We start from the raw sequence: 12,996 nt of genomic DNA, 5'->3' as shown, positions 1-12,996 counted from the left end.
AACACATCCGCTCCTCATCCTCCTTCCTTGCACCACATCCACCATGTCTGCAAGCTCTAGAGGTATGTGGGAAAGTCTGTCGTCGGAGCAGTAGCACGATATAGCCGCCCTTGCAGCCACCTAGCAAAGCTGCCACGCCATGCTCATGCCGGCTAGCTGCTACCTCTTGAGCACCCCGTTGGATTTTCCCGAAGAGGAAGGGATGATGCAGCAAAGTAGTGTAAGTATTTCCCTCAGTTTTTGAGAACCAAGGTATCAATCCAGTAGGAGGCTACGCTCGAGTCCCTCGTACCTACACAAAAACAATAGCTCAACGCAACCAATGCGCTTAGGGGTTGTCAATCCCTTCACGGTCACTTACGAAAGTGAGATCTGATAGAGATGATAAATAATATTTTTGGTATAGAGATGCAAAGTGAAAAGTAAAGGCAAAGTAAAAAAGCAAAGCAATAATAAAGTGATGGAGATTGATATGATGAGAAAGAGACCCGTGGGCCATAGGTTTCACTAGTGGCTTCTCTCAAGAGCATAAGTATTCTACGGTGGGTGAACAAATTACTGTTGAGCAATTGATAGAATTGAGCATAGTTATGAGAATTCTAGGTATGATCATGTGTATAGGCATCACGTCTGAGACAAGTAGACCGACTCCTGCCTGCATCTACTACTATTACTCCACTCATCGACCGCTATCCAGCATGCATCTAGAGTATTAAGTTAAAAACAGAGTAACGCCTTATGCAAGATGACATGATGTAGAGGGATAGTTTCATGCAATATGATAAAAACCCCATCTTGTTATCCTCGATGGCAACAATACAATATGTGCCTTGTTGCCCCTTCTGTCACTGGGAAAGGACACCGCAAGATCGAACCCAAAGCTAAGCACTTCTGTCATGGCAAGAAAAACCAATCTAGTAGGCCAAACCAAACTAATAATTTGAAGAGACTTGCAAAGATAACCAATCATACATAAAACAATTCAGAGAAGCTTCAAATATTATTCATAGATACAATTGATCATAACCCACAATTCATTGGTCTCAACAAACACACCGCAAAAAGAAGATTACATCGAATAGATCTCCACGAGAGAGGGGGAGAACATTGTATTGAGATCCAAAAAGAGAGAAGAAGCCATCTAGCTACTAGCTATGAACCCGTAGGTCTGAAGTAAACTACTCACACTTTATCGGAGGGGCTTGGATGATGATGTAGAAGCCCTCCATGATCGATACCCCCTCCGGCGGAGCTCCGGAAGAGGCCCCAAGATGGGATCTCGTGGATACAAAAAGTTGCGGCGGTGGAATTAGGTTTTTGGCTCCGTCCCCGATCGTTTGGGGGTACGTGGATATATATAGGAGGAAGAAGTACGTCGGTGGAGTTTCGAGGGGCCCACGAGGTAGGGGGCGCGCCCAGGAGGGGCCTATCCTCGTGACCACCTCATGGCTTTCTTGACGGAGGGTCCAAGTGTAACGCCCCGAGACCGATGTGCCAGGTGTCGTCCAGTTATTCGCTGCCGTTGCCTTGTCATTGCTTACGTGTCATGCGTTGCGTATCATGTCATCATGTGCATTTCATTTGCATACGTGTTCGTCTCATGCATCCGAGCATTTTCCCCGTTGTCCGTTTTGCATTCCGGCGCTTCGTTCTTCTCCGGTGGTCAATTCTACCTTTCTTTCGTGTGTGGGGGTTAAGCATTTCCGGATTGGACCGAGACTTGTCATGCGGCCTTGGTTTACTACCAGTAGACCGCCTGTCAAGTTTCGTACCATTTGGACTTCGTTTGATACTCCAACGGTTAACCGAGGAACCGAAAAGGCCTCGTGTGTGTTGCAGCCCAACACCCCTCCAATTTGGCCCAAAACCAACCTAACTCTGCTCCATCATCTCGGTCGTTCGATTACGATCGCGTGGCCGAAAACCGCACCTCATTTGGACTCTCCTAGCTCCCTCTACCTATAAATATGTGGACATCCCCGAATTTTTCGCGGATGAACCCTATCCTTCGTCCACCTCGCGCCGCCGGACAAAACCGCCCGCGTCCGGACATGTCCGGCCTCCCCTGCGCCGAATCCGCCGCCGCCACGTCAGCGCGCCGCCCTTCTCTCTCCTCCCCGCCGCCGGGCCCGAGGGAGCCCAGATCGGGCCCGCCCCGGGCCAGATCGGGCCGCCGCCGCCCGGGATCTCCGCCGCCCAGCCCGGTCGCCCCGCCGCCTTCAACCGCGGGCGCCGCCCCGCCCGCGACCGGCCATCGCCGCCGGCCGCCTCGCCGCCTTGCAGCTCGCCGCCACCGCGTGCAACCGCCGCCTCCGAGCTCTCTCGCCGAGCTCCGCCGCTGGCCGGTCCTCCCCGCAGGAGCCGCGCCTCCCCGCTGCCTCCTCCTCGTCGCGTCGCCGCTTCCCTCGTCGCCGGCGATCGCCGGAGAGCGCGCCGCCTCGCCGAAGAAGACTCCTGCCGGATCCACCCGGAGTGGACCAGATCCACCAACTCCGCCATCCAAACGCCTCCCCTCGTCCCGATCCGCTCCGTCCGGGATATCCCCGTCCCGCGTTGACTTTTCGCGGAGGTATATTTTCTCTAAGTCCCAGGATTTCCAGATCCATGTTGCCCTGTTCGAGGCCTCGTAACTTTACATCCGTAGCTCCGATTCATGCATATAGCATATCAAAATGTTCGCCTCAGAGAGTACATCATTTCATTCCATTGCATCATTTTCATTTGAGTTCATCTTGATGCCCGAAATGCTGTTAGAAGGAGGCTACTTGAGTTAATTGTCAGATCTGCTACTTCATCTTAGACATTTGTCATTTTTGCCATGATTGTTGTGTGCATGATATGCCCTTGAGTTCTACATATGTTTTGTTAAGGGTTTTGTCATCTTTCCAGAGGTGTAACCCATGTATTTTGGTGATGTGTGTGGTGCCTAGTGCAAGCTTGCAAAGTGAGGCACTCGGTAACTCTGTTTTCAGGGACTTAGTAATTTCACTAAGTCCTGGGATTGTTTAGTTCATGATGCCATATGTTCATGTTGTTTCCTAGTGATCCGTGCCTCTTTTGAGGATGATCAGTAAAGGAGTTTTGTTAATATTATAATGCTCTATCCATCCATACCTTTGTTTGCAATTATGGAGCACCCTAGCTTGAGTCAATCGAGGTCTACTTTTGCTTCATTGGGAATCTGAGCAGATCGTCAACTTGTTTGCGATTTTGCCGATGTTATTGTAGTTGATCCGTGCATGCTATGCCATTGTTCTTGCCATGTCTAGCTTGCATTTTATGCCTTCTTGATGGATGTATGCTTGCCTTGCCATGACTTGCACCATACTGAGTGCATCGAGCTCGTAAACATGCCTTCGTGAGTTATGTTTCAGCATGTGTCAGTTTTCACTAAGTCTGAAAACTGATTATGTTTTAGCTATGTTCGTGTGCTTGTTAGTATATTTTGTGATCCCTTTTGGCTCAAGGTCACTAAGGGACTTTTGTTAAGCTTGTTGAGTAGCTCCATGCCATGTTCTTCTTTATCATAATCAGGTCCTGTAGCATGTTGTTTTGTTGCTCCGAAGAGGGCTATATGATCTGAAATTTTAGACAAGTGTTAATTTCACTAAGTCTGAGATCTGTTTACCGTTTGCGTTTTTGCCATGCTTGTTTGAACCTGTTAATGGATGAATTGGCCATAGCTTAGTGCTAGAATTTTGTTAAGCATCTTGAATGCTTCCCTGCCATGTATTTTGTTGCCATGTTTGGGTGTTGTATCATGTTCATCTCATTGCATTTAGATGACTACTTACTGTAAATCGCAGACCGGTGCCATATTTGAATTGCTTGTCATTTCCAAACCGTAACTCCGATTCCGGTGATCTTTATATCGCTTTCAAGCGATTTCATCTCATCTTTCCAGTGGCACACTTGGTTTTCCAAGTTGAGGCCAGGTTCATGCATTCGTTGTCAAATCATGCATATGCATCGCATCCCGCATCCCGCATATCATACCATGTTCATGTGTTGGTTGTTTACTATGTGTGTGCTTTCTTTTTTGGTGTTTGCTTCTTCGGGTTGGTTCTGATAATGTCGCGTTTGTGAGGATCTGTTCGTCTACGTCCATTTGTCTTCTTCATGGACTCGTTCTTCTTCCTTGCGGGATTTCAGGCAAGATGATCATACCCTCGAAATCACTACTATCTTTGCTATGCTAGATGCTCGCTCTTTTGCTATGCCCATGCTACGATACCTACCACTTGCTTGTCAGCCTCCCAAATTGCCATGTCAAACCTCTAACCCACCTTGTCCTAGCAAACCGTTGATTGACTATGTTACCTCTTTGCTCAGCCCCTCTTGTAGCGTTGTTAGTTGCAGGTGAAGATTGAAGTTTGTTCCTTGTTGGAACATGGAGGTGTTGTTCCTTGTTGGAACATGTTTACTTGTTGGGATATCACAATATATCTTATTTAATTAATGCATCTATATACTTGGTAAAAGGGTGGAAGGCTCGGCCTTATGCCTGGTGTTTTGTTCCACTCTTGCCGCCCTAGTTTCCGTCATATCGGTGTTATGTTCCTGGATTTTGCGTTCCTCACGCGGTTGGGCTATTATGGGAACCCCTTGACAGTTCGCCTTAAGTAAAGCTTTTCCAGCAATGCCCAACATTGGTTTTACCATTTGCCACCTAGCCTTTTCTTTTCCTTTGGGGGTCGCGCGCCCAAGGGTCATCATTATTTTACCCTCCCGGGCCAGTGCTCCTCTGAGTGTTGGTCCAACTGAGCGATGTCCGAGGCTACCAGGGGCAACTCTGGGCTGGCTTACCCGACGTCTGGCTCATCTGAGTGTGCCCTGCGAAATAGATATGTGCAGCTCCTATCGGGATTTGTCGGCACATTCGGGCGGTGTTGCTGGTTTAGTTTTACCCTGTCGATATGTCTTGTTGTACCGGGATACCGAGTCTGATCGGAATGTCTCGGGAGGAGGTCTATTCCTTCGTTGACCGTGAGAGCTTGTGATGGGCTAAGTTGGGACACCCCTGCAGAGATTTGAACTTTCGAAAGCCGTGCCCGCGGTTATGGGCAGATGGGAATTTGTTAATATCCGGTTGTAGATAACTTGAACCTTAACTTAATTAAAATGAGTCAACTTCGTGTGTAACCGTGATGGTCTCTTTCCGGCGGGGTTCGGGAAGTGAACACAGTTGTTGGAGTTATGCTTGGCGTAGGTTGCTATAGGATCACTTCTTGATCATACTTTTATCGACCGTGCTTTGCCTTCTCTTCTTGCTCTTATTTGCGTATGTTAGCCACCATATATGCTAGTCGCTTGCTGCAGCTCCACCTCATACTTTTACCCTTCCTATAAGCTTAAATAGTCTTGATCGCGAGGGTGCGAGATTGCTGAGTCCCCGTGGCTCACAGATACTTTCAAAACCAGCTTGCAGGTGCCGATGAGTCCGTGCAGATGACGCAACCAAGCTCAGGAGGAGCTCGATGAAGATCTTGTCCTTTGTGTTGTTCCGTTCTAGTTGATCAGTAGTGGAGCCCAGTTGGGGTCGATCGGGGACCTTTGTCGCATTTGGGGTTCTTCTTTTATTTCGGTTCCGTAGTCGGACCTTGAGTGTATTTGGATGATGTAATGCTTTATTTATGTAATTGTGTGAAGTGGCGATTGTAAGCCAACTATGTATCTCTTTCCTTACTATATTACATGGGTTGTGTGAAGATTACCTCACTTGCGACATATGCCTTCAATGTGATTATGTCTCTAAGTCGTGCCTCGACACGTGGGAGATATAGTCGCATCGAGGGTGTTACACCAAGTCTCCTGGATCTTATCTGATGAGAAAATCACATTTCCGAAGGTTTCATTCCGTTTGGACTCTGTTTGATATTCCTTTTCTTCGAAACCCTAAAACGGGCAAAAACAACAATTCTGGGCTGGGCCTCCGGTTAATAGGTTAGTCCCAAAAATAATATAAAAGTGGAAAATAAAGCCCAATAATGTCTAAAACAGTAGATAATATAGCATGGAGCAATCAAAAATTATAGATACGTTGGCGACATATCACTAGCTCGGTCGAGGTCTCCGACGATGACACCACGATGGAGATGGGCTCTGATGATGACACCACGCTAGACCCAGCCACTGTGCATGCCGGCTTGACCATGGAGTAGGCAGGCACAAAACGTTTAATAAATGTTTGTGTTTTTCAGAAACAATGATTATTATTTTAATAAAAATTTCTCAAGTAAAAAATGCTCACATTTATAAAAAATGTATTTGATCCAAATGAAAAATCTAACCGGCAACTAGTAATCTAGAAAAAAAAAACCTCGAAACTAACACGAAGAAACGCTCCGGTCGCTACATTGCCAAAGTGCTAAATGAGTTGGCCTAGTCACACGCTTTGTGCATTATGAGCACTTTATTTGATGTATATGTCTCTTTTTTTCTTTCTTTTGAGCACTTTATTATTTATTTATTTATTAGGCAAAAGCACTTTATTTTTTGTGTGTACCGGGCTAGGAAGGAAGGAGGTCGGGCTTAGGAGCTCGTGCTTATACCCATTGGGCCCGTCGTTATCTCTGGGCCACAGCCCAAAGGGCGGGCCTGTGCTCTGCTGCATCCCTCTGCCCGCCGCGTGCTTCTCCTCCACACACACTGTCCCTCTCCTCTCCTCCATCTCCCGCGAGCTCCTCCCACCACAGCCGCGCCGCCGGCCCCATGCTCCTCCCGGTGCGCCGCCCGCACGTGGCCCCGTCCCGCGCGGCCTCCCCCCGGCACGTCTCCTCCTCCCTGGGCCCCCGATCCAGACAGGTCGACCGGGCCCTCCGGGGCTCCACGGTGGCGCGGGCCAGCCCGGCGGCGACGGAAGCCGCTGCCGCCGGCCTCGGCCGCCGCGCGGTTCTGGGGATGGCGCTCGCCGTGTCCCTGTCCGCGCCCGCCTACTGCAGGGCGCCGCCCCCATGTAATCAACCCAGCGCTTGGATTCAAATTTCGGTTCAGGCTGTCCTGCGCTTCGATTCCACTCCTAGCTGACTCGTGTTTTCCCTCTCCCATGGTTTTGGCCCCAAGCAGCGTCCGCGCTCACGGAGGAGAACCTGCTGTTCCTGGAGGCGTGGCGCGCGGTGGACCGCGCCTACTACGACAAGTCCTTCAACGGGCAGAGCTGGTTCAGGTACCGCGAGCGCGCCCTCCGCGACGACCCCATGAACACGCGGCAGGAGACATGTATGGCCCTAATAACTGTGCGAAGTCTCCTTGCTATCCACTTACAACACTGCCTCCCTAGCGAAAATAAGTTTATCCGGCCTGCACTTCTGCAAATCATCACATGTCACTTCACATTTTTACAAATTAAATTAGAACCAAATTCGACGATTCGATCACATGCAGCTGTTTTATGCCACATCTCCGTTGTTGAATCTGAATTTCGTTTATAAAAACAATGAACCACTTAAAGAGACCATTGGTTTGTACAGATATGATCGATGCTTTGTTTCTTACGCTATGTGATTGAATTTGCTCACCCCGGACTGCATTTCAGATGCGGCGATTAAGAAGATGCTTGCAACCTTGGATGATCCGTTCACTCGGTTATTGGAACCCGAGAAATTCAAGAGTTTGCGGGTATGATGCTCACACAAGCTTGGCTACTGCCCACTTATAACATATAGTATAAACTGCTTTCTGATGCATGCCATTGCCTTTCCTGAAGTAAGTCTGGCACGCAAGGTGCCCTCACGGGTGTAGGTTTATCCATCGGCTACCCGTTGGCCCTTAAAGGATCACCTGCAGGGCTCTCCGTAATGTCAGCAGCCCCAGGGGGTCCTGCAGAAAAGGCGGGCATTGTGTCTGGAGACGTTATTTTGGCAATTGACGACACAAGCGCACAAGACATGGACATATATGATGCAGCAGATCGCTTACAGTAAGATCTGGCTATCACAAATACTTTATATGATCAAAATACAGTGTTAGCGAATGTTGCGTACCTAATATTTTAGTGGCTGATAATCTTGTTGATTCCTGCTAGGGGTCCTGAAGGAAGCTCAATAGATTTGACTATTCTCAGCGGAGCTGATACCAGACATGTTGTTTTGAAGTAAACTCCTGCACACCATTCTTTTCTAGTTCCTTCAGAAGAAATGTTTTAGTACTTTTACTCAAGACTAAAAGAGTGGTTGTTCCTCATTCATCTTACTTTACATATGCCAGGAGAGAAAGATATACTTTAAATCCGGTGAGGTCACGGATGTGTGAGATTCCAGGTTCAGAGGACAGCTCAAAGATTGGTTACATCAAACTAACAACATTTAACCAAAATGCTGCAGGTTTTAGCTGGCTCTGGCTCAAAATTATAGTATTATCTTTCTGAAGCATTTATCGTTTTAAAGATGTCAAGCTCTGCTGATCACACTACTTCACTATCCTATTCCAGGATCCGTTAAGGAAGCCATTAAGAAATTAAGGGAGAACAATGTAAAGGCCTTTGTGTTGGATCTGCGGAATAACAGGTTTGTACCTGCAGAACTCGGGGTGCCTTATCACCTAATTCTATTGAAATATTGACATGGCTGTGTTTCATGCAGCGGTGGCCTTTTTCCTGAAGGGATTGAGATTGCGAAGATTTGGTAAGCTGTTACATCATCATTTCAGCACATGAGTTTTGCTCTATGTATGCATATGTGTTGACGATCTACTTAAGTACTCCCTCCGTCCGAAAAAACTTGTCCCAAACTTGTCTTTCAAATGGATGTATCTAGCACTAACTTGGTGCTAGATACATCCATTTGAGAGACAAGCTTTTTCGGACGGAGGGAGTAGTTTGTTAATTCTACTTTAAACTGGAATATGTTAACTAAAAAACTGATTGATAGAAATATGATTTTTTTTCCTCAGTGAATTCTAGCTGTACACCTTGATACCTTTACTCTTGGCTTATATCTGTTGGACCCGTGAAAACTGGGACTTTGTTTTTTCATCTTTATGCCGAAGCTGTTCTCACAGTATGTAGTAACTCTGGGCTGAAAACTACTATATTGGTCCTATTTTTTCCATATTAAATCGCTTGCTAAATTGAGTGAAGTTTTAACACTACTCTTGTTTTCTCAGGATGGACAAGGGTGTCATTGTGTATATATGTGATAGCCGTGGTGTCCGTGACATTTATGAGGCAGATGGAGCTAGCACGATTGCTGCATCAGAACCTTTAGTTGTCCTGGTACGAGCTACCTTTGCTTACAATGCCGTAATTAGAGATTTTCTTGATCAATCATATGACACTGTATGCATCACAAGAAGTGACCTTCAAACTCGTTACCAGGTGAACAAAGGAACCGCAAGTGCAAGTGAGATCCTTGCAGGAGCACTGAAAGACAACAAGAGGGCAGTGGTGTATGGGGAACCAACATATGGAAAAGGGTACCGCCTTACTGTCCCTCCTGTCATGTGGTTTGTTCTGATTTGGCATCCTTAGCTGCTCACACCACTTACCTTCCAACTTCCAGCAAGATCCAGTCAGTGTTTGCACTGTCCGATGGCTCAGGGTTAGCGGTGACGGTGGCGCGCTACGAAACCCCTGCACATACTGACATAGACAAGGTGAGCATTGCTTTGCTTTGCCACACCATGGCATTTCATAAGACTAAGCAGATGTTGATGCCAGATGGCCTGACTTTTAAATGTTTTTTGTTGGTAAAAAGGTCGGTGTGACTCCGGACCGTCCTTTGCCAGCATCGTTCCCGACCGACGAAGATGGCTTCTGCAGCTGCCTCAGGGACCCTGCTTCTTGCAACCTTAACGCCGCTCGGCTGTTTGCGAGATCGTGATATGGTCCCAGTATGTTGCGTCGTTTTGGGGTTTTTTGGCCAGTTGGGTGGGCGTCTGTTGATATGGTAGTTTCTCTTACCTGGGGTGCGTGGCTGATCCTATTCATTTTGTTAACATCTGGTTGTGTTTTGAAGGAGAAATCTGTTCACATCTGTACAAAGTTCCAGTTTCACCATGTCGAAAAAAAACCTGTCTATACTTGTCTCTGTAAAGTGTCCAATGTACAGTGTCTACCATTACTTTTCATGAGAGAGAAAGCAAATCAAGTGGCATCTGTTCAGTAGTAAATCTGTAGTAAACATTGAGGGAGTGTATTAGGCATCAATCAGGTTTTGCTGAGTGTAGAGGAACACTGGCCAATAACATGCCAAAACTTGAACTGAAAAAGGGCCTAAATTACACCATCCAAGGAGCATAACTGTACTACCATGTATGCAGGGCAGAGTAAACATGAGACCATGAGTTGTAATACCAGGGATGTGCTTTGCATGGCCTGACCCAAAATGAATAACAATGAGCTAGATGTGGTTGCAGACACTCTGGGGTCTGGGCCAAGGGAGCCCTGATGGGCAATGTTACATTGACTAGACAGTGGCTGGTACAGACATTTCCATCCTCTGGACAAGAATACATTCTGGACTATGCAGAGCATCACAGCAAGAGCTTAACTCGGCACAGTTGATCCTCTTGGCAGCCGGCATGGATTCTTTTCATTGTTTTCTATATTTATTTATTTAGTGCGTGGCTAGGTCTCAGTCGACTGAGAATTAATAAGTCTTGGAGCATCTCCAACGGCCGCACAAAAATTCCGCGCATAATAAACGTTATAGCGCGTCATTGTAGCACTTTTAATGCGCCGGTACCAACTTTGCTTTGGCAGACGCTCAAAAACGCGCGTCCAAAAACAGACAGTGTAAATTATGAAGCGCGCGCAATCCGGCACCTAAAATATGTTGCGCGCGATAGCGTTTTTCAGCGCGCGCCCAAAAAGGTTTAGCGCTACAGGTTCTGCTGGAACTGCCCGGTGCCCAAAAAAATAAACTTTTAATGCGCGGAGCTCTTTTTGAGCGCCTGTTGGAGATGCTCTTAGTTAAGTGATAATAGTATACAAGGAAAAACTGAAAAAAATGGCATGAATATTCTACAAGATCAAAAGGAGTATAGCATCTTAGTCGACTAAGATTTAGCAATACTGTTTAATTTACAGTACCTGGGGGACCTTATCACATACAGCCACGAGCAGACTAAATCATTTTCCAGAAACAACCAACTGGAAGATGGATCCTTGCTTCATTCCCTCACCAAATGTTAAAAGTTACTATTTCGCACCACTACTCGCAGATTGATGATTACACCTCACGATCTTGATTTCTTATACCACTACTCCCTCCGTTTCAAATTACTCGTCGCAGAAATGAATGTATAACTAAAATACATCTAGATACATCCATATCTGCGACAAATAATTTGGAACGAAGGGAATACTATTTTAGCGATCTAAACACTCTTATAAATTTCTTTACAAAGGGAGTAGTAGCTAGGTTCAGCTCAGTCCTAGCATGTCTGGCGAGTTATATCTGAAGATGAGTACTATGTTTCCAGACTGACAACGCTATCTTGTAACCATGGCCATCTCACCTGCTGACATGCCTGTGACGAAAGATTCAACTGTCTTCATCCACCGGAGCAATTGGTCTGAACTCTGAAGAAGTCGCGTCCGTCCACCACACCGCACTGCAAGTTTACGCCGGTGAGGCCGGCGCTCCTAAGGGCGACCACGTGGCAGGCGGTGAGGTCGTTGGGCCAGGTGGAGCAGATGGAGCCGAGGACGTGGTCGGCCCACGGGTCGAGCGCCTCGACGCGGTCGGCGTCGGGGGGCGGCGCCGTCGAACATGGTGGCGTCGACCTTCACCTCATTTCCCCACCTGAATTTCATTGGATTTCCTTTTTTCTAATGCAAAGCCTAAAGGCGAGCCACTTGAAGCTCCCCGGTGGCTGCGAGAGGACGGCGGGCGGGGCGATCACGCGCAGCAGGGTGGAGCGACGAGTGAAGGGCCGCGGGGCGGCACACGGTAGCAAGGGCGGCCATCGGCGTCGTAGGAGGTGTCAGAGCGCAAGAGGCGGTCATCTAGCGGGGAGCGCAGCGGCCTGACGGCGGCGGAGGAGAAGGGTGGGGCTAGCCTTGGTTCCATGGAGGCCGAAACGGCGGAGGCAGAGAAGGAGGGTGCCACGCCACCTCGAATCCGCGATGCTTTGCCTGGACAGCGGAGTGGAGCGGAGCGGGGAAAAGGGGAGAGCATTCAGCGCCTTAAAAGCAACGTGGGAATGGAATGGAGTAAGAGCGACGTTGGCATGGCTGTCACATTTTTTTATCATGCTGACGAGAGTGAGGACGCAATAGAGGTTTTTCCTTGCGTATACTCCCCCGTTTGAAATTACTTGTCTCGGATATGGATGTATCTAGAACTAAAATATGTCTAGATACATTTATTTCTGCGACAAGTAATTCCGAACGGAGTGAGTACATACTAGTAGTAATCTTGTTGGTGCCATTCCTTTTATCTAATTAGTTGTTTTCACATGATTTTTTTTATAAATTAGAATTGTCCAAAGATTCTACTCTATGAAAATCTTTCACATCCTAAAAGGTCTTTACCAAAATCTTGAAAAGTGATGGCGCACTCCCTCACTCACAAAAGTGCAAAACAAAGTTGGACCAAGATTCAGCACACACACAAAAGTTGGACCAAGATTGCAATCGTCTGTACCTATAAGCTTGGTTCCAAGTGGGATCGTAATTTTTTTTAAAGATTGTCGATAAATTCATCAAACATCATGGCAACACAAAGAAGCGCTACCAGCACCGAAAGAAAGAAGAGGATAAGCTTGCCGGGATTGACAGATCACAAGTTCACAACACAAGTGCACACATGCATAAAATACACGTTAACTCATGAACTTACCTGAAACACAACATCAAATTCTTCCTTCGTCCGGAAATACTTGTCGCCGAAATGAATAGAAATGGATGTATCTAAAACTGAATACGTTCAGATACATCCATTTCCGCGATAAATAATTTCGAACAGAGGGAGTATATTTGAAGACCACATGTGCATGTCAAATGTACATTGTGAGGAGGAGCGTGCATCTTTGGACGCAGAGGCCGGAGGCTAA

General features: G+C 47.1%; 1 protein-coding gene across 2 annotated transcripts; it reads left to right on the top strand.

The window, feature by feature from the left end:
* The first annotated feature begins 6,629 nt into the window (after nucleotides 1-6,629).
* On the top strand, nucleotides 6,630-10,039 carry LOC125530054 (Peptidase S41 family protein). 2 transcript variants are annotated; one of them, XM_087521570.1, is made up of 12 exons: nucleotides 6,630-6,955; nucleotides 7,063-7,218; nucleotides 7,535-7,617; nucleotides 7,710-7,918; nucleotides 8,024-8,092; nucleotides 8,206-8,321; nucleotides 8,429-8,504; nucleotides 8,580-8,621; nucleotides 9,103-9,211; nucleotides 9,314-9,411; nucleotides 9,498-9,591; nucleotides 9,693-10,039. In XM_087521570.1, the coding sequence occupies exons 1-12, from the start codon at nucleotides 6,712-6,714 to the stop codon at nucleotides 9,816-9,818; spliced, it is 1,422 nt and encodes a 473-aa protein (XP_087377696.1). In that variant the 5' UTR covers nucleotides 6,630-6,711; the 3' UTR covers nucleotides 9,819-10,039. The 2 variants fall into 2 exon arrangements, with proteins under 2 accessions (XP_087377696.1, XP_048550408.2); XM_048694451.2 differs by having other exon boundaries at nucleotides 6,631-6,955; nucleotides 7,066-7,218.
* Nucleotides 10,040-12,996: the final 2,957 nt, after the last annotated feature.

The sequence above is a fragment of the Triticum urartu genome, chromosome 5A, assembly GCF_056163025.1.
Source record: "Triticum urartu cultivar PI428250 chromosome 5A, HENAU_Tu73, whole genome shotgun sequence".
Lineage (NCBI taxonomy): Eukaryota > Viridiplantae > Streptophyta > Magnoliopsida > Poales > Poaceae > Triticum > Triticum urartu.
The sequence above is the reverse complement of the archived record's forward strand: the minus strand, read 5'-3'. Positions and strand labels throughout refer to the sequence as shown.

Excerpts from the sequence above, each read along its gene's own strand:
- LOC125530054 (XM_087521570.1), top strand. The coding sequence starts at position 6,712 with ATGCTCCTCCCGGTGCGCCGCCCGCACGTGGCCCCGTCCCGCGCGGCC. Across the intron at positions 8,505-8,579 it reads TTGGATCTGCGGAATAACAG|CGGTGGCCTTTTTCCTGAAG; the intron begins GTTTGTACCTGC and ends TGTTTCATGCAG. Across the intron at positions 9,212-9,313 it reads CAGAACCTTTAGTTGTCCTG|GTGAACAAAGGAACCGCAAG; the intron begins GTACGAGCTACC and ends ACTCGTTACCAG.